General features: G+C 40.9%; 2 protein-coding genes across 3 annotated transcripts; one reads left to right on the top strand and one right to left on the bottom strand.

The window, feature by feature from the left end:
- Window positions 1-1,750: 1,750 nt before the first annotated feature.
- bap1 (BRCA1 associated deubiquitinase 1) lies at window positions 1,751-10,092 on the bottom strand. Its single transcript, XM_065244513.2, has 17 exons — window positions 9,883-10,092; window positions 9,587-9,616; window positions 9,447-9,501; window positions 9,233-9,365; window positions 8,739-8,858; window positions 8,560-8,621; window positions 8,105-8,247; window positions 7,936-8,014; window positions 6,775-6,913; window positions 6,533-6,677; window positions 6,260-6,438; window positions 5,923-6,050; window positions 5,349-5,833; window positions 4,905-5,128; window positions 3,137-3,229; window positions 2,950-3,022; window positions 1,751-2,874 (listed from the first exon to the last, which is right to left on the bottom strand). The coding sequence occupies exons 1-17, from the start codon at window positions 9,917-9,919 to the stop codon at window positions 2,741-2,743; spliced, it is 2,259 nt and encodes a 752-aa protein (XP_065100585.1). The 5' UTR covers window positions 9,920-10,092; the 3' UTR covers window positions 1,751-2,740.
- A 1,142-nt stretch (window positions 10,093-11,234) lies between these two features.
- Window positions 11,235-25,260, top strand: rad54l2 (RAD54 like 2). Of its 2 annotated transcripts, XM_065244514.1 has the most exons (22): window positions 11,235-11,390; window positions 15,644-15,813; window positions 15,911-16,181; window positions 16,258-16,370; window positions 16,455-16,568; window positions 16,675-16,904; window positions 17,170-17,352; window positions 17,426-17,559; window positions 17,643-17,839; window positions 17,917-18,259; window positions 18,339-18,516; window positions 18,590-18,814; window positions 20,031-20,149; window positions 20,351-20,460; window positions 20,588-20,687; window positions 21,224-21,429; window positions 21,507-21,682; window positions 21,892-22,088; window positions 22,172-22,350; window positions 22,455-22,544; window positions 22,685-22,774; window positions 22,997-25,260. In XM_065244514.1, exons 2-22 carry the CDS (start codon window positions 15,696-15,698, stop codon window positions 23,917-23,919), a joined length of 4,296 nt encoding a protein of 1,431 aa, XP_065100586.1. In that variant the 5' UTR covers window positions 11,235-11,390; window positions 15,644-15,695; the 3' UTR covers window positions 23,920-25,260. The 2 variants fall into 2 exon arrangements, with proteins under 2 accessions (XP_065100586.1, XP_065100587.1); XM_065244515.2 differs by lacking the exon at window positions 11,235-11,390 and having other exon boundaries at window positions 15,663-15,813; window positions 15,914-16,181.
- Window position 25,261: the final 1 nt, after the last annotated feature.

The following is a 25,261-nucleotide window of genomic DNA, read 5'->3' on the forward strand; positions in this document are numbered from 1 at the left end:
AGTTCACACTGAAGGGCAACTTCTCTTCGTATTTCCGACGTGACGCTCAAGTCTGTCCCAAAATACGACTCCGGTGCACACATGTGGACTCGCATCAAGGGTCCCTAAAGTCTGCACTACATGATGTCATCAAAATGTGTGGACTCTGAGGAGGACCACAAGTCCGGAGTGTGCCATTTGGGACAGTGCCCTACTCGCTCTCAAATCACCCACAATCCTATGTGCGCAGCGCCGAAAGCAAACCTTTTTAATGACGTAATGATGCAATGACGAGCACTTGCTAGCCTGTTCCATTTACGTGTTCTCCAAATACTAAAGAGGCGCCTCGCCTGGCCTCTGAAGGAAGTGGCTTGAAAAGACCAGTCCTGCCAAGGAAGTATCCTTGACATTGAGAAACAGCCACTTCCTTCAGAGGCTAGGTGAGGCTCCTCTTTAGAATTTGGAGAACATGTAAATGGAACAGGCTAGCAAGTGCACGTCATTACATCAGTAAAAAGGTGTGCTTTCGGCGCTGCGCATATAGGATTGTGGGTAATTTGAGAGTGCGAAGGATACACACATGCATCCTTTCCTGTACATGGGATATTTTTCGAACGAAGGACTCAGTCCCTGGTTGCAATTCCGAGGATCCTCGACACTGGAACAGTCCTTTGACGGATGTCGATAGCATAGCATCCTCGAAATTCTGGCTTCCGAGAATCCTTCCTTGACATTGAGAAACAGCCATTATCTAACGTTTATCAGGTGACTAGTGCTTCCTTTCTGTACCCCATATAATATGAAGTCTGTCTTATAAACTTTGGTCTATGTTGAACGGCATTTGCTGTCAATGTCTTTCATGGCCCCTGATATATATATCAGAACTCTCTGCTGCTCAGCTCCAGACTACGAAACATATTCTTAGACCTGATTAGAAGTTGCATTCTAACAGTTATAAGTTAAGAACAAGTTCCCAAATGGCACACTCCAGACTTGTGGACCTCCTCAGAGTCCACACTTTGATGACATCATGTAGTGCAGACCCTAGGGCAGGGTTGTCCAATCCTGCTCCTGGAGGGCCAGTGTCTCTGCAGAGTTTTATTCCAACCCTAATCAAACACACCTGATCCAGCTAATCAAGGTCTTTCAAGGCAGAATAGATACTTTGAGGCAGGTGTGTTGAGGGAAGTTTTAGCTAAACTTTGCAGGACACCGGCCCTCCAGGACCAACTTTGGACACCCCTGCCCTAGGGACCCTTGACGCAAGTCCAAGAGGGTGCACCGAAGTTGTATTTTAGGACAGACTCGAGCGTCACGCCAGAAATAGGAAGAGAGGTTGTCCATCAGTGTGAACTCCTCCCTTCCGTCATCTCATTGGTCTGATTTCTTTTTTGCAAGTACTTCTGGGTTGTTAGAGTGGGCAAAGCCTACAGAATCCCGCCTGCAGAATCCGACGAGCCCACCTCGCCCTCGCAAGTTTTTCGGCCTACGTCAGTGTGACATCAGAGCAAGTCGAACATAATTCGGACACTTTTCTAACCGGCATGCATCTCGCGGCGATCACCGGTGAGCGATTTTGCGCAGAATTATAGCCTATTATAGGCGCGTTTTGATTTCACGCAGCGATGCGCAGATCGTACGGCTTGTGACATCACTCTCTTGCGTTACTTTGACGTCATACGCCAAACGCTCTGCGCAGAGGTTGTTTCAAACACACACAACGAGAGGATATTAGTAGACAGATGGTATAAAAGCACTTTATGAAAGCAAAAATTTTGAAATTGGAAAAGTATTTATTTTATTGTCTAGATCTGACAGTCCAGTTTAAGACATCAGATGATACACAAATACATATGTACAAGACAGATTGACGATATCTGAGACAAAAAATACTCCTTAGCCACAAAACAAGCACTCAAATCTCGAGAATGGTTAGAGTGAACTAAACAAAACTTTTTTTTTCTTAAATCACTTAACTTACATCAGTCTGGTTTCTGGCATATATAATGAACATGGTTTGCGTTGTTTAAAATAAACTGATACAAAATCAACCCTGCTGAAAAAACAGCTAAAAACGGCCTAAGCCGGATCTTACATGGTCCCCCAGCCTGGTTTTAGATGGGTTTTGAGACAGTTATTAACTTAAAACATCTTACAGTATCAGTAACAACCACGGCTTGTTTTTGTATTCAACCATATATGAAAATGAACAGATGACCGCAAAACCGCATTTTCACTACAAAAAGCAACTCTTCAGATTGGTCCATTTAGTTTCATCACAAGCACAAAGCATAATACACAGTACTGAGATTGTAAATATGGACTACTGAAGATCAAACGTTCTGGTAGTCCTTGCTGTAAATTTCTTACAGCACCAGACCACGAATAAGTCCAGCACTCAATCCAAGCACTCATGGATGGGGATTTAATTTTCCCAGTGGGATGCGCACATGATTGCTGGTTTACAAATAGTTTGATACAGTACAAGATATTTGATATTTGGCAATGAGGAGTGCGGTTCAGTACGAACAGACCACAGAAATGTCAAGCTGAACGGTCAAAACATCTCTTGAGTATCGCCAGCAGTTTTTTTTTTTGTACATCTTAATGGACAGATGATGTCAAACAACCAAATTTGAAGAATAATATTTCCACAAGTATCATTGCTAACACTGTTATTGAGGTGTCTCGGTATAGTTTCAGTCTTCAAAAGAACCTATTTACAGAAGGGGTTGGACACCGTTTGTATCTTCTCAAGCTTTCATTGGCGCTTGGCTTTGTACGGCCGCGAGCGTTTCCGTCGATCAGGTTTGCGTTGTTTGTGGAGTCGGCCGATGCTCACACCCTGTCTGCGACGTACGGAGATGTTCTGCTCCACCAGACTTGCTAACATACCTAACAAACAGCAGAAATTAATCAGATTTGATTTTAAACAGATTTGGACCAATGATACGTCAAGAAGATTTTTACCTTCTTGCGCCAGCATTGAGATAAAGGTGCAGATAAACTCATCGTAGTTGTGAGTTCTTCTCTGATCGTCGATCTGATTGGATAAGGACAACAGCGTCACTATATTATTGCTACAAATCATATTTATCCATCATTATATGATCTTGAATTTCTCACACCGTTACAAGAGGAAGTGGAAACCACTTACCTTGTACTTCTTTCTTTTCTCCACTTCCTCCTTTAAACACACTTCATAGTTGCCGATATCTGCTTCCACATACTTCAGCAAGGCCAGTAACTCCTATAAGACAGAAACCTTTATTAGAGAGAAACCATAAAAATCTAAATTTTAACATATTCGAAAGAAAATGTGAGTGCCGCATTGTACGTGATTGTTAACGTGGCTCACACTAGCTACGTTTCTATTAAAGATTTGCGCAAAAGTTTAGCGTTAAAAATGATTGTGAAATGACGCCGTTTCCATTAAAAAATGTGTGATGCGACTAAAACGTAATTTTGTTTCGCGATAAGTCATTCCAAAAACCATGGTAATGGGTGTGTGATGGGTGTCGACTTCATACGGCAATGCGCAGACCGACATGCGAATGACAAAAAAATACTGCAAGAGCGAATCGAAAGCATACAGAGCAGTTTACTCATGCACTTGTCAGTTCTTGTAAAGTCGAACACACTTGTTCTGTCTTGTCCTCCACAAACCTAACATCAAAGTATACAATGTTCTGGTTCTAAAATTAATAGTGAAAAAAATTGAATTGCAGTTTTGCGCAAAACTTTAGCGATAAAAAAACTACTGCGAAATGACAGTCTCCATTAACCGATGTTATGCGACTAAAACGTAATTTTGTTTTGCGATAAGTCTTTTAAAAACCATGGCGATGGGAGTGTGACGGGTGTTGACGTCATACAACAATGCACAGACCGCCATGCGAATGACATCAACATACTGCGAGAGCGACTCGAAAGCATGCAGAGCAGTTGATTTCCAAATCGCTCTCGCTGTATTTTGATGTCATGCACTTGTCGGTTCTTGTGATGCCATGTTAAGTTGAACACACCTATTCTGTCTTGTCCTTTACAAACCTAACATCATAGTATACAATGTTCTTGTTCTAAAATAAAAAAAAGTCTTCAACCAAGCGCCATATTTAAAGAATGATCATGTGACTTATACGCATGTCAGGTGAGTTGTAAATGTGAAAAAAATTCCATTGCAGTTTTGCGCAAAACTTTAGCGTTAACTATTGCAAAATGACATTATAGTATACAATTTACTTGTTCTAAAATAAACAAAAGTCTTCAACCAAGCACCATATTTAAAGAATGATCACATGACTTATATGCACGTCAGGTGACTTGTAAATGCGAAAAAAAAATTCCATTGCAGTTTTGCGCAAAACTTTAGCTTTTTAAACTATTGCGAAATGACATCATAGTATACAATGTTCTAAAATAAAAAAGTCAGTCACACTTTATTTTACAGTGTCCGTGTTACAGTGTAATTATATAATTAAATACTAAGTAATTTAAAGTAACAACATGAATTTACTATAGGGTTAGGATCAGGGTTTGGTTTAGTTGCATGTAATTATTCATAATTAAAGGTTATTACTATAGTAAGTACATCTAACTTGTGTACCAAAGACACTGTAAAATAAAGTGTTACCAAAATGTCTTCAACCAAGCACCACATTTTAAAAAAATTATAATTTTACACACTTTTATGACTTGTAAATGCGAAAAAAAAGAAGAAAAAAAACATTGCATTTCCATTGCATTTTCACGATTATTTCTTTTTTAATTGTGTGAAAAATCACTACACCCGAGCATAAAAACTTTTTGGCGATATATGGGTGAAATCACCGTGTTTCCATTGAGCACATTTTCACTTCGCTATTTCAATTTGCGCAATTTGAAGGTTAATGGAAACGCAGCTAGCGATCTTACTAGGGTCTTACTTTTGGTGTGTATTTTTCTCCAGCAGGTTTGCTGTTGGTCTCCGGGTCAACGGATAACTTTTCTTTGTCGGGTTTGTCGTCTGCGGATTCTTTAATGTCTTCCTGCTTCACCTCCACTGATGGTCCCTCTTTTACCTCCTCCTCCACTTCTGTTGCAGCCGTCGCCTCCTCCTTCTCTGTTTTTTCCACCACACCTTCCTCTTTTTTCAACCCTTCCAATGTTTCTGTGGGTTAACATCAACCAATATCTCATAAAGACTTCAAGGGACTGTGAAATTCTTAGATTTTGATTTAAGATTACAAAAACATTTTAATTTTAAGTTTAAAAGTTTTCAAAACACCCAGCGTTAAAGGTGCAATGTGGGATATTTAGCGGCATCTAGCAGTGTGAATAAGCTAGAGGAACATTATTTACATTTTGTAAATGCATATACGTGTATGTACCTGTAGGAGGCAGAGCGTATACAAGTCTATCCTCCAGGAGATGCAGTAACGTAGAGCTCACTATCGCCCCCAAGTCTCGAACGGCACGGTTGTGTCGCGCATCTAACCTCAGCAGCCCCTCATCCTCCCCAAACAGTACGCGACTGAGGTGGGACGCCACTGGGCTGGAGGGACGCGTGGCGGCTTGCGAACGGGCAGGCGAGCGTAGCGGGGAGTTGAAAGCGCTGCCGATCTCCGATGCCGTGTCTGTGCTTTCGTTACTGGGCGTGGGCGATGGCTGGCAAGCGGAGGTGATGCTGATCCCACCCGTCCGACCCTCGGTGCGCACGTTCAGAGTCGCAGAGCCGCTGGCGTCCTTCCTCTGAGCTTCCTTCTTCAGTTTTTCAGCTAAAACGCTGAGCGCCAGCTGACCCTCCATGGCTGTAACCCCGGCCACTCCGCCACGACCCACGGCTCGAGGGCGGAGACTCGTTTTGCGCCGAAACCTGAAAAGACATGAAGACCCAAATGCATGAGCACGGATGATTCTAGCTAGTTGCTACATTTTAGTTAAGTAAGAAACAAGTTGACACACCTGCTGGAAGCACCTGTAGTGCTGCACTCCTCTTCTTCATCATCATAGTCATCATCATCAGAATATGTGGGCTGAGGAGGGCCGGAGACACGTGGGCGGCCAACACCGGCAGCCAGGTCCTCCTCTTCCTGTTAACCAAAAAAATAACAAAAAAAAACACTAAAACAAGTTTCCGAAGCAAGATGATTCCCACACGCATTTTAACTATAGAGTTATAAATACTAGCTTGTCGTTGTAATATTGTGGACATAAAAAACACACGTATTGAAGCATCAAACCTCCACTTATGGTTTTGGTGTTTCGCCCTCCTAGAGTTTTCACAAAGTTTCCATCTTACCTGCATAGGAGACTTGGCATAGTTGTGGTTGTCTAAAAAGGCTGGCAGACGCTGAACGATGGGGTTGGGGCTTGCAACAGGCAGAGGGGCTTGCGGTGGAGCGCCCCCTGTGGGCGGGGCAGGGGGTTTAGCCATGGTTTTGCCTTTGCTAGCAGGGCTTGGTACACCTTCCTGAGTTTCTAAAAAGTACATATCACGTAAATCAATATTTAATGTGACATCAAATTTTTTTTGTTAATAGCTTTTCTGGCGTATTTAAATAATATGCTGTACCTGTGGGCGGAGCCTGCTCCGTAACCAACGCTGTCTGTGCATCTGACCCCTCCTCCTTTTTCACAGCGGGGGACGTGTCTTCAGAAGAGGAGGAGTCTTGCTGTTTACGATCTTGACTTGACTCCTGTTGGGACACCCGTATCACCTGTTTTTTTTTACATGGGCACAGAAGAACACCGTGTTATAATTCGCAACAAATAGGAAACATTCAAGATGTTATTTAGATATGAGCTCACACTCACTTTCTTGTCTCTAACCTGCTGGAGACCTTCTAGTATAATCTGCCTGTTTCGTTTCAGGACGTCCAGCTTGGATTCGTATTTTATCCTCCGGTCGGGGACCACCGCCATTAGATTAAAGCGGATGTCGTGGTACGGCTCTCTGAGAGGATGATTAGACAAATATCTGTATTTTTAATTCGATACCTAAAATAGATACGACTTTAAAAATTGTACTTTTTATCATATCAATTTAAAGGTGCTGTGTGTAGATATTTAGCAGCATCTAGTGGTGAGATTAGGAATTGCAATCAATGGTTCAGTCCACAGCTCACCCCTCCATTTCGAAACGCATAGAGAAGCTACGGTAGCCCCACAAGACAAACATGTTGTTGTCAGAGATAATATAGGGATAAAATGTGCTTTATAGATAAGTTTGTCCGTTTAGGGCTACTTTAGAAACATGACAGTGCACTGCAAAAAATTATTTTTATAGAAAAACAATTCTTAGTATTTTTGTGTTGTTTTCAGTAAAAATATCTAAATATTTTTAAATTAAGATGTATTTTCTTGATGAGCAAAACGAGAGAAAATAAGTCTAGATTTTAGACCAAAAAAATATCAAATTTAAGTGATTTTGTGCATAAAACAAGCAAAAAAAATCGGCCAATGGGGTAAGCAAAAAAATCTAACATTTTTCTGAAACACTTAATTCAAGAAAAATTTGCGTACCCCATTGGCAGATTTATTTGCTTGTTTTATGCACAAAATCACTTAAATTTGATTCTCTAAAAACTAGACTTATTTTCTTGGGTCGTTTTGCTCATCAAGAAAATACATTTTAATTTAAGAAATTTTCGATATTTTTACTGAAAACGAGACAAAAATTTTTTTTTTCTTTAAAATATTTTTTTTGCTGTGTGTCTTTCATTTAAGAAGACCCAGGGTGTATATAATGGCTACATTTTAAGGTAATAAAAAAATACAGTTCATTATGTAAGGTCTTTATACATCACTGATAATATAGTTATGTAAATAACATTGCATTTCAGTCAAGAGATCCTCCTTTAACTTACACATTGCACCTTTAACCAATACATTTTTTTTATCATTACTAAATGGTAACAAATGACATTTAATCCTTTTAACGTGTATGCACCAATGTATATTTAAACTTTGTCTTACCCTGCTGTCGCAAGTCCTATCCTCTCCATGATGACTCGTCTGGCTTTATCCGTCCACTCCTCATCTTCTCCCCATGGCCCTGAGCGAGAGAGAGAGAGAGAGAGAGATACAGTCCAGTTCTCTACCTGGCGGTCAGTAAATTCATCTTTCTGTGATTTTAAATTCTCACCATGGTCAATAGGGTATGCTTTCAGTCCGTCCAGCTCAAACAGTCGGTCTTTGATCGGCACGTAACTGACGAAGTGAAACGCCTCCATTGTGCGGACGGCGCTGATGCCGTTCTGTTTCTCTGGCAGGTGACGCGGCTCCGGCCTTCATCGAAGTAAAAAAAAATTACAATTAACATTTATACACTTTTATAAAAATTATTTATTGCATTAACAATTATACACATTCTCAGACACTTTTATCCTAAGCAACTTGCTATGCATTATAAGGTATACATTTTTTTTTATATAAGTATGTGCTCCCTGGATTCGAACCCATCACTTATTGCGCTGCTAACGCAGTGCTCCACCACGGAGTTATACAAAAACATATCATAACAATGATCATTTCTGTTAGACGAAATTATAGCTTTTATAAATTATTGTTTAACAGTGATGCATTTACACTTGACGCTACCTTGCATGGCTGTTGTGAGCTTTCGCCAGTTCAGGAGCGTTTCCAATGGCGTAACCTTTACTCTGAGATGGCAAAAAATAAAAACAGGAATTTTAAGAAATGGGAAAAGTTGTACTGTGTACAGTGAGGGAAGAAACTGTGTTTGACTACACAACTCTCTCTCTATCTGTATAACTGACCTCAGGACTGAAGCCTTTGGTGAAAGCTTTCATCCGACTCAAAGTTGTTCCCAACTCCACACCACTGCAGTTCAGAAGCACACTGAGCAGGGCGTGAGTAGCACACGAGTTTGGGATCAACTATAAAGAAAAAAAAGTAAAAACATTCATGTAATAAATATACTAAACCAGAAAAGAACTGACATTATACAATCACCAAAAATCACCCGATGCCAGTCGTTTGACAAGTCGGTTGAAAGTGAAGTTAGTCCTATGACATCTAATTTTGACATTTGATAAAATATTTAATTAATCATAAATTCTGTGTAAATAAGCCTAATAAATGTGCTATAATTGGTTCCCCAGTGCTTCTATCAACCTAGAAAATGTGAAAAAGATCAACCCAGTAACTTAAACCATTCTCTGCAAGTATGTGAAAAAATAGGTTGAAATTTGGCTCCCCTTGTGATGTCAGAAGGGGAACCCAAAATGAATAAACAAACAAAAGGACTCACTTGGTGTGCAAAAAACATGTCATTAACAATCTCATCATCGATAACGGAGGTTTCGTCCACCAGCGTGGAGACTTTGCGCCGAGATCTTCGCTCTTCGATCCATTTGAAGAGGAAGATGAAGCCGTAAACGGGACTGAGAAGAAACAATATAGCATCAGACGTACAATAGGAGACAAAGTGAAAACACTTAATGTGTACAATAATGTAAATTCACCTATGACATTTGCTCTGTAGGTCATAGATCTCCTCCACCTGAACACCCTTCACACCTGTGTAAAAACATAAACATTTACATAACAAAAAGCACGGATGCATCTATCACGTGCATTATGACAGCCATTACAACCAACTCACCAAAATCCTCCACCAAGAGTGTGAATAACCCTAAAAAAAGAAAAGAAGACATAAAAAACAGTACGCTATTATAAATATATTGCTCTGAAATAATAAGACTGTTGGATCGTATTTTTATATAAACAGACTATCCACCAATTCAACCTTAAACGATAGACCTATAATTGCATTATATAATATGAAATGGCACTATGGCATATAATAATGTTTTCGACTGTTGTGTTACTAAGCGAGTTATTTGATGAATAATAAATGCAATAAAGTCTGATGCACCCAGACTTTATTTACACACTCACCCGGGTCACTTTCTAACTCCAGCCAACCTTTGTTCATTTTTGCAGATATCAGAGTCGACGCTAAATCATCCACCAATCCATAACGTTACAAAAATGCGCACAGATCATTTTTTAGCACATATTCGAGGCATCTTTGGACGATGTGGACGGCTAGTAAACACAATAAAGAGCAGGGAAGTCGCCGGGTGATTACGTCATTTACGTTGCGACATAAGGCGTTATGTAATACAACGAAGAAGCGCGCGGTGGCGCTAGAGTCTATAATGGAAATCCCGTCAAAGGGGTAACGTTAGTTCACCCAAAAATGAAAATTATGTCATCATTTTCTTATCCTCATGTTGTTGTATGAATTTCTTTTTTATGATAAACAAAAAAAAAGATATTTTGATAAATGATGGTAAGCACACAGCTGATTGTAACCATTGATTTTCATACTAGGAAAACAAATATTGTTATAAATTATGAGTAAGATATTTTGATAAATGATGGTAAGCACACAGTTGATGGAACCCATTGAATTTCATCGTATTTGTTTTTCCTACTATTGGTTACAATCAGTTGTGTCCTTGTCATGATTTATCAAAATATCTTCTTTTGTGTTCATCAGAAAAAAATAAATTCATACAGGTTTAGATCAACATTATGGTGAGAAAATTATGACAGGATTTTCATTTTTTGGGGGAACTATCCCTCTTAATGGTATGTAACGGAAGGCTGCATATGTCATCAAGCCTGGTTTATTTCATTTAACTGAGCATATCATTCGCAAGTCATAAGCATATTACATCAATTTACGATTAACTAAGTATAATAGTAAACTTTATAATTTTTAAAATTATGAAATAAGAAAGTTATGACGTATGCAGCCTACGTAATGCGACCTCCGAAGGATGCAGCCTTCCGGTTGAGAAACAGCCTAAGTTGTGGTTTCATAACAAATTATTATTTAATGATTTCTTTTTTTTCCTATAATTGTATCTGTATTTCCTGTATCTCTTTAAACAGTTACTGGTAGATATTATTTATGTCTGAATATATTACATTAAATAAACATGTTAATTATTATAATTAGTCAAAAACATTCACTATAGATATTTTAGTTATATAATATGTGACATGTATATGGTTACTGCATTTTAACTATAAAACATGATTGATTTTTTTACAAAGAGCTTTCAAAATAAACTAAACAATACAAGCTCGGTACGAAGTGTAAAGCTAACTTATATCCTGAAAACTCAGTTATCTTTGAACAAAAAAATAATAATACCTGAATTACACAACACGACACTTTATGCAACCTTGTTATGAAACTGTGTGACAATCTCCCGGAACATTCCGCACACCGGAACCATAAAACTCAGTATTTGCGCCTCGGGGGCGTGTGAGGTCGGTGCTCGTGCAAATTGTTAGATAAAATAAAAGAATCACTGAGTATTACGAAAATTAATATTAATAAGTTAATAAAGCACAGCACAACCGGACGATCTTAACAGCGGTGTGAAAAGGTAAGCCATCGCTATACAACCACATACACGCGTTTAATCACAAATAATGTGTTTTGTTAATTACATTTCAGCACAGTTAGCGCGAATGCTAACGTCAACAATAGAGAGCACCGCGCTCGCGCTAACGTGCTAACAGCTAGCGCACGGTTTGTGCATAAAATCTTACGCTCTTTTGTAAACATAACGTGCGTAATGCATTTTTAAACGCACATATCTAGTGTTTTCTAGTAGTTGTGAGGTTGTAATCTGGGTGGTTATTGTTATTTGATCCTGGTTGTATGTCTGTTAGCGGCGCTTGTCACTCTCAGTACAGTTATGTAAACGTTCCTCATTCACGTTCCCAGATCAAGTACATTAAAACTATTTGCATTAAGTGTATATGAGACGTGACACGCATATAATTATATATCCAAAGCGTAATGAAATGTCAGTTTTTGTGCATTTATATGGTAACAGTAGATTTGTGGTGATGAATATATAACGTTATACCTGTGTAGTCACCCAGTCACTCCCATTATGGGTCGTTAGCAGGTGTTTGGTGCTTTAAGCGTGAATTTGAACCATTGATTGATTTCTTTAGTTGTTTTATGTAATGCACACTGTCGTGTTGGGATTATGGGATCAATGTGTTCGCAATGGCGAGTGGTTTCATGTTTTGTGTCGATGTTTAACTTAAACGCAAATGCATGCAGGTGCATCAAAATCACTTAAGTTGTTTTTAATAACATTTCATTGAAAGTAGTAGAGATTAATCAATGTATCGGCCGCCGATATATCTCTGCCCATCCGATATAAAAAAGCAATAATTTATTGACGCTATGAAGGAATTAAGTTGTGTAATGTCTGTTGCATAACGCATAGTTTTCTTAGATTGAAATAAGTGGAAAAAGTGCCAAAATGTAATGCCAAAACAAAATATTTTTATCAGACATCTGTTGGTGGAAAAATGAAGGGAAAAAATCCTCCCATAAGAAGTAAATTATGGCAATAAAATCCCCAAAAGTCATTATATATAATGAATTTCAAACAAGGGGTGTTTGTTAGGCACAATGATATATATCAGCAAAAATCCTTTCGGTGCATCCATAGAAAGTAACAGTCAGCTCAGCTGATATTTATACACTTTAATTTCAATGGCAAGTGTAATAATCAAAATGGTAAATAAAAGACGACAAATGCATCATATTTGTTTCCAAAATTTAGAAACAGAATTGGTTTATATTAAAGGATTACTTATTCTGACAGCAAACCACCGATATGAATGGGCCATAGACAAACACAGACACATTCAAACAAACATTCATGGATCTTAAGTCTGTTCTGTCATTTTGTCATCATCCCAATATGAATTTCTTTCCTCTGTGAAACCCAAAAGTGATATTTTTTTGACCATTTTGCCTTCATTTTGACCTTGAGTGAGGAGAGGACTGGAAAGTACAGGGAAGAGAGAGGGGGTATGGGATCGGCAAATGACCACAAACTGGGAATCAAACTCTGGTTGGCGCAAGTGTGAAGCACCACTTGTCCGATCGCTGCCCACTACACCATCGGCTCCGATATGCTGGGTTGTTTTAACCTGTTGTTGTGTCAAATATAAACATTTTCTGGATTTATATATTTTATATATTTCTAATTTAAAGGGGACCTTTCACAAGACTTTTTAAGATGTAAAATAAATCTTTGGTGTTCCCAGAATGCGTGTGTGAAGTTCTAGCTCAAAATACCTCATAGATCATTTATAATAGGATGTTAAAAACGCCACTTTGTAGGTGTGAGCAAAAATGTACCGTTTTTGGGTGTGTCCTTTAAAATGCAAATGAGATCTCTACACGAAATGGCAGTCCCCTTCTGACATCACAAGGGGAGCCAAATTTAAATGAGCTATCTTTTCACATGCTTGCAGAGAATGGTTTACCAAAACTAAGTTACTGGGTTGATCTTTTTTCCCAGTTTCTAGATTAATAAAAGCTTTGCGGACCCAATTACAGCACTTAAACATGGGAAAAAGTCAGATTTGCATAATATTTACAATTTAACCCAATAGCTGGGTTTGTCCCTTTTTGACCCGACGCTGTGTTGAAAATAACTCAGCATTTTTTAGAGCTTGGGGTTTTTTGTAGCATTACACTTTGTGCACACACTATGCTTGCAAAGCAAAAGTAAAACTTAAATTTGGTGTCTGAAGGAAGAGATTAAAATGGAGTTGGTCAAGTAAATGAAATTATAATAGAGCTCGGTTATTTTCAACCCAGCGTTGGGTTAGAAAGGGACAAACCCAACTGTTGGGTTAAATTGTCCCAGAAAATGTTTACATTTGACACAACAATGGGTTAAAACAACCCAGCATTTTGGGTTTTAACAACCCGCCATAGGTTAAATTTACAACCCAGCAGGTTTGGTGTGCCTCTTTTAGACCCAACGTTGGATTGAAAGTAACCCAGCATTTATTTATTTTTTATTTTTTTGAGGGATTTCGTTCTAAAGTTATTTCACAATTTATGCCACTACAGTGGCAAACTAAACCGTCAGACAGAGTTAGTTGTTCGTCAGGTGAAGGTTGAGGGTGGAGTGTGTGTGTGTGTGTGTGTGTGTGTGTGTGTGTTTGCGCGCGTGTTTGTGTGATTCACATGTGTTGTTTTGGAACAGGCTGTGCTGTACTGTGTGAATGTGTCAGTGTGTCAGGGGCAGTATGGCCTACATTCACAGGCTGGGAAATACAAGCTTCTTATATAACCCAGTTATGTAAGTAGGCCTAGCTCTTTCTCGCCCTCTCTCTCTCTCCCTCTCTCTTCTTCTGATCTCTAGACTTTCTTTTTTGCATTTCCTTCTTGTTCCTTCTTTTTCTTCTCCTAGGTCTTTGGTAGCTCTTTGTTCTCCACTTGCTGTGTTTAGTAAGTTTTAGTCTTGCTTGGATTTTTGTTGAATCACTTGATCCTATAATCCTATATCTTTTATGTTTTGGCTTTATTATTGTTACCATTTCTTGTTTGTTAGGGATTTGAACAAACCACTAACCGTAGCTTATGCTGCATGTACACCACCAACACGACTAGCAACGGCGGAGTGACGCAATCCCCTTCATTTAAATGGAAGCTTGTCGACTTGCGGCAACTTGAGAGACAGGAAGTGGCATGTCTAGCTACTCAACAAAGCCGTGAAAAGTTTAACTTTATGCAAATGACGGAGATTAAAGCCGTCATTCATCTTTCATCATTTACTGAGAAGACCGTCACACTAGATTCTAATGTCAAGCGTCAGTGATTTCAATGTTAAGTCAATGTGAAGATGCGCTGATGCGTGTCTGGAGGTCTCGCGGTGCGAATGAGGCGTTTAGTGCGGCGCGGTAGACGCGATTCCGTCTCATTCGCGGATTTCACACGTCTTGAGCGAAGCCGCGGCAAACGCGCAAGTTGAAAAATTTGAACGTTGCCGGAAAAACGCGCCGCATTAACCAATCAGGAGCTTGCTCTAGTAGTGACGTGATTACAGAAAGCCAGCGGAGATAGAGCAAGCCCCTCCTATGACGCGAATTTCCGTGTGAATATCTCCATGACTTGAATTTCACGTGCGGCTTTTACGCGCGAATGAAGCGAGTAAATGCAGCGAGTAAATGCAAACTGTTCAAGATGCGTATATATGCGATTTTGACCCCTCAAACGCAGCTGGTGTGAACCAACTGTAAGCATGCGAATATTTTTCAAACGTTATTGCGAATAGGGGCGTGCTTCGTCAAAATAAGTTCTTAAACTTCGTTAATTTTTGCTTTTAAGTAGAGAGAAAGGTCACGCGTGACGTACTGTTTTTCTAATGGTCACATCACATATCTTCGAAATATCTTGCGTTTTTCGACTTATTCATATCCGTATAGATGGAACGAGAAGTGTAGCCTCTTTACTTATTTGCTTATATTTTTTACTAGGACAACCAGAATTATGAACACCACCTAATTACCTCATTGATCAATACGGGTGACACACAGCGACAAAGTGCGCATGCATCATTGTACATCTATCCTAAGCTATCAGATGATTTTCACGTTATTAGTAAGCTACCATCCAGGACAACTACCTAGCCCCCTAACATTTGAATGTATTTAACTCTTTAACATTGCGGTAGCAAGTTTTGTAAGAGCGAGCACTCCTTGCGAATGTAGTTTTTGCAAATCAGATTTATTTATTTATTGTTTTGGTGGAATTAACCCTTTAGGTGGTCTGACTGATGTTCATTTAATATTGTATGTTTTTGACTTTCAGGTGGTCTTGATGAAGATGTGTAAGTAATGCACTTGGAGACCCAGGGGACGCCATGTCAGAAGAGGCGATCTCAGGAAGCGACCTGGAGCCCAGCCTTAACAGCGAGGAGGAGGAGATGGATGAGGAAGAGGATGGAGACAACGATGGTGACGATGAGGAAGATGCAGGCGGTGAGTGCCACTTTGAATGACTCATGTGGTGTGAAAAGCTTTAATCTGCTGTCTGGTCTGGTAAATGAATTATTGATCAATTGGTATTTTCTTTCAGCAGACCAGCTTGAGAGCATGGAGACAGGAGATCAAAGAGATCCAGCAAGCCCCGCACCTACCTCACCGTCTAGAGAATCCACCCCTGACCCCTCTTCCCGTCCCGCCTCCCGGTCGAACTCCCAAGCCTCCTCCCCGTCACAAGCATCATCGCAGCCGGGTTCTCAACCCCCTTCCAGCCCCGACAGCCGCAGCAACACTTCTGCCAATAGCAACACGAAGAAAAAGAAGTCCAAAACCTCAAAGCCTGCTCACTTGAGGAGGAACATCCGGTAGATCTTCGTTCAATAACATTGTGTTATAGTCGTGTGTTGTTTGCATAGACTAAAAGTATTACGTGGCTTACAGGAAGCTCCTTAAGGAGCACCAACTTGAGGCGGGAACCAAAGCCGCCCAGCAGGAGGAGCTCGAGAGACGGCGCCGTTTGGAGCAGCAGCGCAAAGAATTTTCTCTTCATGCAGGTGAGAATGTCAACATCACATAGTGTACTTATGCATGCAGTTTCTTCACAGTAATGTTTACATTTGTATCTCTCCAACGCTCAGATCTACCCTCGGGTGCACCAGGACCCAAACAAGAAGTGATATGTCTGGACAGCAGTGGAGATGAGGGTGAGGACAAAGAAGTCCCGCCCCCTCAGTCACCTACATGCAGAGATGGTAAAATCATATTTTTGACTTCAAAAAACATGACATATTTAAAAAAAAAAAGTGCCAGGTGGAAATTATAAATGATGAAAGTAACCATTGGTTAATATTTTCCCAGATGTGATTGAGTTGAGCTCTGGAGATGAAGACACTCTGCGGATAAGCAGTGAGGATGACGAAAAGCGTTCGGTCACACCCGGCACGGAGGAAAGTAGCGGGTCCCATGCAAACGATACCTTCAATCAACCAGACGCCCAGGGGAGGGTGCTAGTCAATATCAATCACCCTGCAGATGAGGAAGACCTGTTTCTCGCCCCACAGCTCGCCCAGGCAGTCAAACCTCACCAGGTATACGCAATAGGGGTGTGAATCATCACTGGTCTCACGATTTGATTTGATTGGATTACATTTATTATGTCAACATTTTGACTCGATCCAATACCTTGATGCATCTGCACGCGGACACTCGCCTCAGAGAGAGCGAGACAGACAGACGTGGATGGACGGACTTTTTTTAATAATCGATTATTATATGCAGTAACCGTTCACATTAGCATCATGATGCATCGTAAAACAATTATATTCAACAGATATATATTATATTCTCTTTCAGATTGGCGGTATTCGTTTCCTGTATGATAACCTTGTGGAGTCTCTTGAGCGCTATAAGAACAGCAATGGGTTCGGTTGTATTCTTGCACACAGCATGGGCCTCGGCAAAACCCTGCAGGTTATCTCCTTTATTGACATCCTGCTGCGGCACACTGGAGCCAAAACTGTCCTCGCCATTGTACCTGTGAGTGTCCGAGAACTACGAATGCGTCACGTCACTAATAATTTGTTACGTACTAATCGTGCCTCCTCTCCAGGTGAATACACTACAGAACTGGTTAGCCGAGTTTAATCTCTGGCTGCCTGCTGCTGAGTCCCTTCCCCCCGACACGGATCCATCCCGGGTCTCACCTCGAACCTTCAAAGTTCACATCCTCAGTGATGAGCACAAGTATGAATACTTTGATCTTTAAGACATTAACGCAACAAATCAGTGTTTCAATGTTGTTGAGCGTCTCTGTGTGTCTTGGTCAGAACTACGGTGGCCCGGGCCAAGGTGGTGGAAGAGTGGACCCGCAACGGTGGCGTGCTGCTGATGGGATACGAGATGTACCGCCTGTTGTCTCTCAAAAAGAGCTTTGTGACCGGCCGCAAAAGGAAGTCCAAAAAACCAGCGGGACCTGTTATAATCGACCTGGATGAGGAGGACAGACAGCAAGAGCTGATGAAAGGTCAGTAGTTTATCGGAAAGTAGAGAATAACCTATTGTGATTGGACCCCTCAATTTGTAATCTTCTGCGATCTATAGGAATCGAAAGAGCGCTGGCTCGGCCCGGTCCGGATGTCGTTATATGCGACGAGGGCCACCGCATTAAAAACTGCCATGCCAGCACGTCCCAAGCCTTGAAAAATATCCGGTCACGGCGGCGTGTGGTTTTGACCGGATACCCGCTGCAAAACAACCTGATCGAGTACTGGTGCATGGTGGATTTCGTCCGACCCGATTTCCTCGGTACGCGGCAGGAGTTTAGTAACATGTTCGAGAGGCCCATTCTGAACGGGCAGTGTATAGACAGCACACCGCAAGACGTGCGCCTCATGAGATACAGGAGTCACGTATTGCACAGCCTGCTGGAGGGCTTCGTTCAGAGGTGAGGGTGATGCCCATTTTGCATTTTTGAGTGAAACCTCATAATCGCAGTAAGGTAAACTTGCTCTATACGTTCTCAGACGAGGTCATGATGTCCTCCGGACGCAGCTGCCTTCGAAAGACGAGCACGTGATTCTGGTACGACTGTCTCGGCTGCAGCGGGCGCTCTACACTGAGTTTATGAATCGCTTTAGAGAAGCAGGAAACAGCGGATGGCTTGGACTCAATCCACTCAAAGCTTTCTGTGTCTGCTGCAAGGTTTGTTAACCAACTCCTTTATTATTTTTAATGTTTTTGCACCAAACACTTATTTGGTGGTGTAATCCTGTAGATATGGAATCATCCGGACGTTCTGTACGAGGCTCTTCAGAAAGAAAACCTGACCAGTGAGCAGGATTTGGACCTGGATGATCTCAACTCCACCGGTGGGACCCGATGTTCTGCTCCTGGAATGAAGGGAAAGACATCTGACCCTGCCAATAGCAAGGTGGCATTGGCTGCTATGGGCCTGAACCCGTTACAGGAGAAGGCCAATCAAGTTATTACTTACGAATGGGTAAGACTCAAAATCGTTGTATCGTGTCTTTTCAGAATATGTGTTCGGAGTGTGGTGTGTTGCTCGTAGGGATGCATAACGATTAATTGCGATTAATCTATAGCAAAAGAAAAGAAATGAGTATATAAATATGCACACATGCATGTATAATTTTAGGAAAAAATTTATATTTATATATTAAGTATTTATATTTTTATATAATATAAATTATACATAAATATTCAAATGTATATGGGTGATTCTCACGAAATCCAGATTTAGAAGGTGTCCAGCATCAGAATTTTTAAAAAGCCATTTTTTTGCACATATAAGATAAAGGTCTGAACTTACTATAACCATTATTTTTAGAGGATGAAAAAATATTTCCTATAAACTTATTTAAATTTTTTAGATTATCAATTATCAAAAATTATCATTACCGCAACATGATATAACATTAAATATATGCATTTACAAACGCATGTTTCGGTAATGAGAACAAAAAAGTTGTCTAGGTACTATGACAAACAAAATTTCAACTTTTATCTGGAGAGAAAAAATAAGAACTGCTTACCTAAAAAAAATTGTTTTTTTAAATGTTAGTTCCTTGAGGGCTTAAACAATGATTAAAAATTGTTGCGGAGGATGAGAAAATTGGTTTTGGACACATTTATATTCCTTATTATTGTCTCTACATTTACCAATGATCACCAAATACCACATGTTTCTTTAATGTAAATGATTTTAGTATAACATGCACTGAAGCTTTTTATTTTTTAGATTTTTTAATTATAAATATTTCCATGTCAAAGAACCCAAATCCAGTTATGGACACGTTGCGGTAATGAAAATTTTCTCCTTAATTGTGGAAAAAACCACAAAATTGGTTTGTATGATGTCATCATGAAATCATGTGCAAAATAGTACACGAAGAGATGTTTGTAATGGTATGCTTCTTATTTTTATAGCATTTAATTTTTTCAAAATGTTTCATGACAACTCATAAGTCCAATTTCGCGAGAATCACCCATATACAAATGTAAACATTTCTCAAAATTAATACATGCATGTGTGTGCATTTATCTATACAAAGTTATTATACACAGTTCACACACATATATTATGTAAACAAAAACTTTTATTCTGCTACAGATTAATCGCGATTGGTGTGAAAGGCCCTTTATACCTTATTTGTACTCCATTTGCCATTTGAATGATTTTGATAATCTTTCTTTAGGCAAAAGACATCATGAGCAACTATCAGACCGGAGTTCTTGACAACTCGGCCAAGATGGTTCTGCTTTTCCACTTGATTGATGAAAGCGTAAGCAGAGGAGATAAAATCCTAGTTTTCAGGTATGAACTATAAACCTTGACTTTTTTAAATTTGCACAAAAAAAGTTTAAGCAAACGATCCTCCACCTTGCTCGCATTTTTTGCACTTGATAATGTACAGATGTTTCGTTTTTACTATAATCTCTCGTCCTTATCGTGAGCTATCACTTAGTGTGTTATATTTTCCATAACTGGCTCTTTATCTGTGTGTGATTCTTGCAGTCAGAGTTTATCCACGCTCACGGTTATAGAAGATTTCCTCTCTCGCCGACCCATGCCAATCCAAACAGAAACCGGTACACACAACTGGGTCAGAAACATCAATTACTACAGTGAGTTTTCGTTCAGTTGGCCTAAAACTGAAGTGGTATTTTACATTTATGCATTTTGCCTGCCTATGATCTTTGCACTGCTAACAAAGAACAAAACCTAAATATGAGTTTTTATCTTTTTGTTTAGGGCTGGATGGAAGCACGTCTGCTTCGGAGAGAGAGAGACTCATCAATCAGTTTAATGACCCTGCAAATAACCAAACCTGGGTCTTCCTGCTGTCCACCAGGTGATGATCTGCAGCAATAAGGCATACTTATGCACTGTAGGCATTTTTATCTAAAGCAACTCCCTGGAAATCCAACTTTGTAGTGACCTTGTAGTTGCTACTGCCCGGCTAATATTAAGCAGCGTTTGAGTCTGAAATCATGTGACCCCTTCCTGGGAAATCCAGGGTCACAAATATTCATGTCTTTCTTAAGGTAGAGTGCACAGCAAAGCGTTTACGCCGGCGGCTGGTGTTTATTTTAAAAAGTTTTGAATGGAAGCGTCACACTTTTCAAAAAATCTGGCGCCGAGAGCTTAAAAAATTTTCAGCTCAGCTCGTCAATGTCACTTTTCACTCGGCTGTTCAATCACAGTAGAGGAGGCTGTCCAATCGCCGCATTGTTCAATGACTGAAAAAAAGCAGAAGTATAGCAACCAAAAATAACTGCCAAGCGCCTACAGTCTGCGTCTGTCTGGCATTTTCAGCCGCGTTTAAACGCTTTGGTGTGCATGCCCCCTAAGACAGTAGTCTGAAATAACGCATGTTGTTATCTTTAGGGCTGGCTGTTTGGGTGTGAATCTGATCGGAGCAAATCGCGTGGTGGTTTTCGATGCCTCGTGGAACCCGTGTCACGACGCGCAGGCCGTGTGTCGCGTGTACCGGTACGGTCAGCGCAAACCCTGTCACATCTACAGGCTGGTCTGCGACTTCACACTGGAGAAGAAGATTTACGACCGACAGGTGTCCAAACAGGGCATGTCAGGTAAGAGCTGGAGCACGTTTGTGTTTCATCATGTTGTTTAACGAACTGTTTTTTAAGATTTTCATTGTGTTTACCAGATCGAGTCGTGGATGATTTGAACCCTGTTCTCACCTTCACCCGGAAGGAGGTGGAGTCTCTTTTGCACTTTGTGGAGGAGGAGCCTGATCACAGCCAATCGAAGCTGATAGGAAATGAGGAAATGGAAGTTGTCATTAAACAAGCGTATCTGCGTTACCCAAACCTTTTAACCAAGGTACATACCCACAAAATAAACACATCTGCAACTCAACATTTATGCATTTGTCATCCATTTTTATCCAAAGTGACTCGGTATGTGTTAACTGGGATCAAACCCATAACCTTTTGCGCTGCTAACTTAGGTTCAGGAACACTTGTACAAACAATGTACAAACTAGGAATGGGAAAAAATGATTGATTTTTGTGTGTGTGTGTTTACGCCAGCCTCCGTTTCATCACGAGTCACTGCTGATGGATCGCAAAGACTTGAAACTGACCAAAGCGGAAAAAAGAGCAGCCAAGAAAAGTTACGAAGATGAGAAACGGGCCTCTGTGCCGTATCAGCGACCCTCTTACGCACATTACTACCCAGCCAGCGACCAGAGCCTCACCAACATCCCTGCCTTCAGCCAGAGAAACTGGTTGGTCCATCATAGAAACAGATTTTTTTTACAAAATAACTTTTAGCTATTTTTTATTTAATTCACTCATATCTTTCATTCAGGCGCCCACCTCCTCATTTAGATGACAAGCCCGTTGCGAGCGTGAGGCCGGTTCAGTCCACACCCATTCCCATGATGCCGCGGCAGGTGCCCATGGGCGTCCCCAGTTCAAGTGCGGGATTTCCTGTCAACTACTTGCAAAAAGCCGGCGTTTATGTACAACGAGTCGTCACCACCACTGGTAAGTTGATAATATACATTTTTACAACTAAAGTTTGACTTTATGATGCATTGGTCAAGGTCTACACACTTTCTTTCCTGATGGTTTATTATTTTTTTATGCAGATATTGTCATCCCGGGGTCAAACAGCAGCACAGATGTCCAGGCCCGGATTGGTGCAGGAGAAAGTATTCATGTGATCAGAGGATCCAAAGGTATGGATGAAATCAACCTATTTTCAACCTATTTTCAACCGATTACATTTAACTTCAGAAACACTTTTATTAGATGATGATTGTGATTTATAACGGACAAATAAGTATATTTTATTTATATTCTTGCATTTGTGCTACAGGCACGTACATCAGGACCAACGATGGAAGGATATTTGCTATTCGCACCGGAAAGCCAAGACCGTCTGATGGAGGAGCCACAGCTTCAAGAGGTTTTAGTCATTTGCTATTTTTATTTCCTAAACGTTTACTAAGATGGTTTCATTTGAGGTCAATTTAGTACACATTATATTTTTATGACATTTATGATATTAAACTCTTCCTAATGATCTTACTTCACAGACAGGGTCACACATTTGTTACAAAGTCTTAAATGGGTCACAAAAGTTTATTGTACCAGAACAGCTAACCAACTTTATCTTTTCATTCCACAGAGGCCTCCGGCACTCCCTCGCACCCTGTCAGCAACGGCCGTGCAACCCCTCAAGAGCAAAAACGTTTATCTCCCGAACCCCCGCCTCACCCCTCCCCATCAGGCAGCCCTCAATTGCTCCGAGAATTCCACAACAAGGAAAGCGCTTCCGCTGGAGACACATCTTCAGCACCACCCGAAACCCCGGGCACGGACGCACCCACGCAGCACAGTCGCGTCCCCGAACTGCACCGGCAACTCACCAACGACGTCATCCCATCCTCCCTGGACCTCCAAAGTTTAAAGCGGAAGCTTTCAGAAAGTCGAGCGTCCAAACAGTCCAGCGGCAAACGGCTCTCCGCACCCATCGGCGCAGCTGGAAGTTACCCTGGATTTCCCCTAAGCAGCAGCTTTGGATTTCCACCCATGGGACTTAATCCCTCCCTATTAGGCGCACTGGGTCATCTGACCCCACCCACGCTCGGAAGCAGGTCGCATTTGCTGCAGCAAGCCGGTCAGACGTTAGGCGAGCTACACACCATGTTCCCCACGGACGCGCTCGGACTCGGGGTGGGCAACAGTTCGCTTTCGTCGACTTGCTCTACCAACACCACCTCCACAACCCACGCCGGTATTCTGGCCTCTTCTTCATCCTCCGCGCCATCGTCGTCATCAACCTCTTCCTCTTCTCTCCCTCCATATCTGATGAATCCCGGGATGGCGAGCATGCTGTCTGGTTTTCCAGTGCCGTTTTCCCAGTCTCTCTTTTCAGGCTCGTTACACCAGAGGGGCTTGTCGGCCACGACCACCCCTGCTTCTACCGCGTCGACCTTCCTCTCGTCCTCCGGCCTGCTGGGGCCAGCGTTCAACAGCAGGCCCGACGCGCACACGGAAAACGGAGGAAGCAGCTCGGATGATGATGTCATAGAGGTGATGGGTCAGTAAGGGACGAAGGAATCCTATTGGACGAAGGTGAAATTATACAAATCCAAATGCTGAATATGCATGGAGTTAAAAAATAAAAGGTGATTATATTTTTCTTTACAGTAAGGGACCAGAGCACAGGGCTCACGAGCTCATTGTACCTCTCTCGATATGGACCTTATCGAGAGAATGACTTAATACTAATGTGATTGACTGTTCGAGATACTTAGGACCCTGTAGCATCACCTGGAATGATAAAAGAAAACATATGTGACCTTTTTTATTCTAATTGTAAGTACTACTATTGCTTTTTGTAAACGGTGGTCCTACGTGGATATCGTCTTGAACGTTGAATTCGCAGACTGGGCGGCGTGGGAATTCGTAACAGGCGAATCGTTAAACGAAAGAAGCCATGCCTAGCGTTCAACACCACCAAGACCTTTTTCTTTCCTTTTGAAAAAAACAAAACCTTAAACTCGAATGTACTCTCATGTTAGCCTTTAAAGTCGGGTGGAGGGATGTAAGTTTAGTGCGTTTAGTTCGATATTAGCCTTAAAGCAGACAAATGGATCTGTGTTCTCGTTCAGTTGCGTAGCAAGAAAAAGTCATCCGTCGTTTCGCATCGGGATCATCTTACGAATGTCGTAGACTGTTATGCGTCCCTACTAGCTGTTGTTTTTCAAAAAGTCGCGCTTCGGCTAGTTTTGCCCAGTTAGTCGGCAGTTTCATCCGTGTTGGGGCTATGAATCATCGACCAAAGTGTTTGTTCGGCAGTTTCGAAGACTATAAATGTGTAAAGCATTCATGTAATGGTTGACCTGTGACTGACAAATCCCTCAGCCAATAACACTGTTCATTCTCTGTGCCTATTAGAGCTCTTTATTTTGACTCCTCCCACAATCTGCGTCATGATTTTTCAGTCTGCAAACGCTGTTCTATAAATTCTCTGGTGTGCATTTGATATTTTGTTTTGTATCATCTTATGACGTGTATTAGTTTATTCTTTTTTGACTATATGTACAAAATTATTAGAAGTATTTATTTATAATGCTGAAGAGTAATTTCATTTTCGTTCTTTTTTTATTTTTATACATTTTTTAAGATAAAACGGTCCCTCGGGCAGAGAGGTGAGGGTTTTTCCCTCATATGTTAAGTGTTAGATGATTGGTTATCTTCGAGCGATTCGGCTGTCGGGACCCACAAACGTGAAATCACATTTAAACGCTGTTCCAGGAGATGCGCACGCGTCATCTCGTGTTCCCAGCATGGGGAGGAGTAGGTTAAAATGACGTTGTATTTATTAAATATTGTTTTAACATAAATAAACTTGACTCCTCCTGTATTGAGAATATGGTTCGATCAT

This window comes from Paramisgurnus dabryanus, chromosome 24 (assembly GCF_030506205.2).
Source record: "Paramisgurnus dabryanus chromosome 24, PD_genome_1.1, whole genome shotgun sequence".
Lineage (NCBI taxonomy): Eukaryota > Metazoa > Chordata > Actinopteri > Cypriniformes > Cobitidae > Paramisgurnus > Paramisgurnus dabryanus.